Here is a 3,030-nt window from a genome sequence, read left to right on the forward strand (position 1 = left end):
TAGCTGCATCATTGTCACCTGCAGCTACTGGAGGTGATGGATGTTGAACTGAACCCTGAATCCTCACATCTGTCATAGCGCTTCTAGGGACACCCTGCCCTGAATCTCTCTCTCTCTCTCTCTCTCTCTCTCTCTCTCTCTCTCACACACACACACAGTGGGCCCTGTGGTGAGGGAAAACCTTACCCAGCTGCAAGGCCCATGAAGACCTCTGACTTCTGTACACCTCCCCAGCTGGTCCTCTCATCCCTTTCAAGGCCACCCATTGCAAAATTCTGGGGAGGGCCATGGACCTCAGACTTCTGGGATGCAGGTTCAGACAAACATCATATCTGACACAGGGTGAGAGTGAGGGATCTTGAGCATGGATGACAAAGCAGAGAATGAGAGATCATGTTCAGACATGGTTGACACATAAATGCCAAGAGATAACGAGAGACTCAGCAAAGCAGAGATCCATCAGAGATCCATCTGCTGAGGCAGGCCCAGCAGAGGGTGTGGTAGTTTGTGGGAGGGTTGGGGAAGAGAGGGAATCTTGAGGGGAGGCTGGCACAGCTGCTTCTGAGGATGTGGTAGGATTTAGAGGCTGTGTCCCCAAGCTAATGACCTCCAATGGCAGAGGGACAGCCATTCCCCCCCTGCCCACCCCTAATCCTCCTCTGCTTGTTTACCCGCTCCAATCCCCAGGCTCTCTCTCCCCTCCCCAACCCCATGCGTGGTTCTCCTAGGAAGTGGCCAACACAGGGGAGGGAAGCCTTGTCTCTCAGCCCCTGGGGAGGGAGGCAGCAGGCAGAACTGCAGCATCTCAGCTCCTGCGCTGGCCTTCCTCAGGGGCTGGCTTTGGCTGGCCATCCCCCATTGAGGCATAGTGCCTGTCCTGCTGTTGCTCAGCTGGGGTACCGTGTCCTCCTGGCTCCCTGCTAAGCTCTGTGCTGGCCCGAGGGCCCTGCCAATCACAGACCTGTGGAATCCTGGCCTTCCCAGCTGGCTCTGACTGCAGCCAGTCCTACCTTGAATGGAGATGGCTGGGCAGGGGCTGCAGAAAAATAAAGCCCAATGCCTACCCCAGCTTGTGGAGGGAGCTCTGATCAGGCTGGCTGAGGTGTCAGAGACTGACCTGGGCCCTGAGGTTTCTTCTGGGCGCAGGATTGGTCAGGTTTGCATTAGGAGCAAGGGCCTAGTGTGAGTTGTCCTGGCATGGGCATTAAGATGATGCCAGGAAATCTTTTCTTTGGGTGGAAGGCAGGAAGATAAGGGGCTGATCCCTCATCTATGGGTCTGATTTCCAGAGGGCATGACCATGGTCAGTAAATGTCTTTATTGGAAGAGAGATCCAGTCTCCTTGGCTCTGCCAGCACCCTAGGTCATGAGGATTTCGACGTCGAGCTCCAGCCGGCTGGCTCTGACCTCATAGCGGCCCTGGATCAGGCCTCGGGTTTGGCTGGCATGCCAGCGCCAGTGAGACTGGATGATGCAGGCCGCTTGGTGTGCCTGGAGGAACCGTCTGCGGGCTTGCCACATTCGAACCTGTGTCTGCACCTTCACTGCCCACTCCTGACAGGTGTAGAGTCTTAGTGCCAGGCGCCGTCTTTGCTCCAGCATCTTGGCCTGCATCGACCTCCACCAGCACTGGATGACCCAGGCCCTGAGTGCTGCATGCAGTAACGTCCAGCGTACCATGTTGCCACGCCACCATGACTGAATCTTTATGGCTGCCTTCTCTAACTGATCAGGGGAAGGAGGAACATGGAGATGCTCAGTGGGGTACCCTCCCACTCCTAGACCCACCTCTGGTGCTGGGAGGAAAGGGGGCCTGGCCCAGGTAGCCCTGGCCTCTCATTTCTGGTCCCCATCCATCTTATTTCCAAACCGCTACTCACCTTTAGACACTGCTCCTTATCCGCTGGGCAAATCCCTTCTATATGGGCCTCACTCACATTTTGTGTGCCCATGGCCCTGGACTTTAGGGTCCACTCATCTATCAGGCCACCCTAGTCTTTAGCCCCGCCCTCAACTGTTAGGCACCCCCATCACTAGACTCCGCCCACCTGCACACAATGCTCCCCTCATCAGGTCCTGTCCATCCACATTTCGCCCACATCTCTTTCTCCTCTTCTTTTGTTTGTATCTCCTTAGGGATTGAGCAGTCACCTTATTTATTGATTCCCATCATTTTGGGGGGCCTGCCGTTATCTCTTGCTTTCAGTTTATTTCTCAGACTTAACTGGTGTCTTAAGTCTTGCTCTTTCTACACCTTCCAGTCACTTATGTCTGTTCCTGCTGGTGGCAGTGAAGAGAGATTCATGCAGCTTTCCTTCAAGTAAGGGATTTTACTTAGGACTACTCATCACCAGTGTGGATTTATGGAAGCTTAAGTGTCAGAGCCTTTGGGAGGGATCCAAGCAGTGTGTTCATGGGCTCGTATGTTTTTTGTTAAGTTTGTGAAAGCAAGATATTTTAGCTGCAATTGGAGAGGGCCTCTGTCTCCACCTCTCTGACCCCCTCTGTCACCCTTTTCTTGTCGGGTGCCATGGAATGGCTGCAGTTTCTTTTGGAACGTGACTAAGGGGAAGCTGAGTTGGATATACTTAGTTTGGGTTAATGTGCTAGATTTATGTGGTTCACAGTCACCCCTGGGAATAGGTAAAGTCTTGCTAGCCATTCTGCTAGCAATGGCTTCCAGGAGTTCTCCTTCCAGTTACGTCATCCATTCACCTGTATCATGGTATGAGGATACTGGGACAGAAGTGCTGCTGTGGTGATATGGATACTCCCTACAGTGCCCGGCAGCAGAAGTATATGTACAGGGGAGGAAAAGCAAGATTTGAAAAGTATGGAGACAAAAACCGGTCTGTAGAAAATTCTTCCTTTTATCAGGCATGTTAAACCGTAAGAGGTAGATTCTGTTCTCATTAATGCCTGACTAAAATTGAAGTTTTGTCTTGTCAGGAATATGTTTGATAATGCAGTGAAACAGTTATAAACATTCTAAGCTTTTTTTTCTTTTTTTGGTATAAATTTTGTGAAGTA

General features: G+C 51.9%; 1 protein-coding gene across 2 annotated transcripts; it reads right to left on the minus strand.

Annotated features, from left to right (window-relative positions):
• Positions 1-1,359: 1,359 nt before the first annotated feature.
• On the minus strand, positions 1,360-1,952 carry LOC132498017 (IQ domain-containing protein F6). 2 transcript variants are annotated; one of them, XM_060111603.1, is made up of 2 exons: positions 1,938-1,952; positions 1,360-1,725 (listed from the first exon to the last, which is right to left on the minus strand). In XM_060111603.1, the coding sequence occupies exons 1-2, from the start codon at positions 1,950-1,952 to the stop codon at positions 1,360-1,362; spliced, it is 381 nt and encodes a 126-aa protein (XP_059967586.1). The 2 variants fall into 2 exon arrangements, with proteins under 2 accessions (XP_059967586.1, XP_059967585.1); XM_060111602.1 differs by having other exon boundaries at positions 1,881-1,952.
• Between the last annotated feature and the right edge of the window lie 1,078 nt (positions 1,953-3,030).

Source organism: Mesoplodon densirostris, chromosome 10 (genome assembly GCF_025265405.1).
Source record: "Mesoplodon densirostris isolate mMesDen1 chromosome 10, mMesDen1 primary haplotype, whole genome shotgun sequence".
Lineage (NCBI taxonomy): Eukaryota > Metazoa > Chordata > Mammalia > Artiodactyla > Ziphiidae > Mesoplodon > Mesoplodon densirostris.

Coding starts and splice junctions, on each gene's coding strand:
- LOC132498017 (XM_060111602.1), bottom strand. CDS start 1,952: ATGGGCACACAAAATGTGAGTGAGGCCCATATAGAAGGGATTTGCCCA. Junction 1,726..1,880: donor ATAAGGAGCAGTGTCTAAAG/GTGAGTAGCGGT, acceptor TCCCCTGATCAG/TTAGAGAAGGCAGCCATAAA.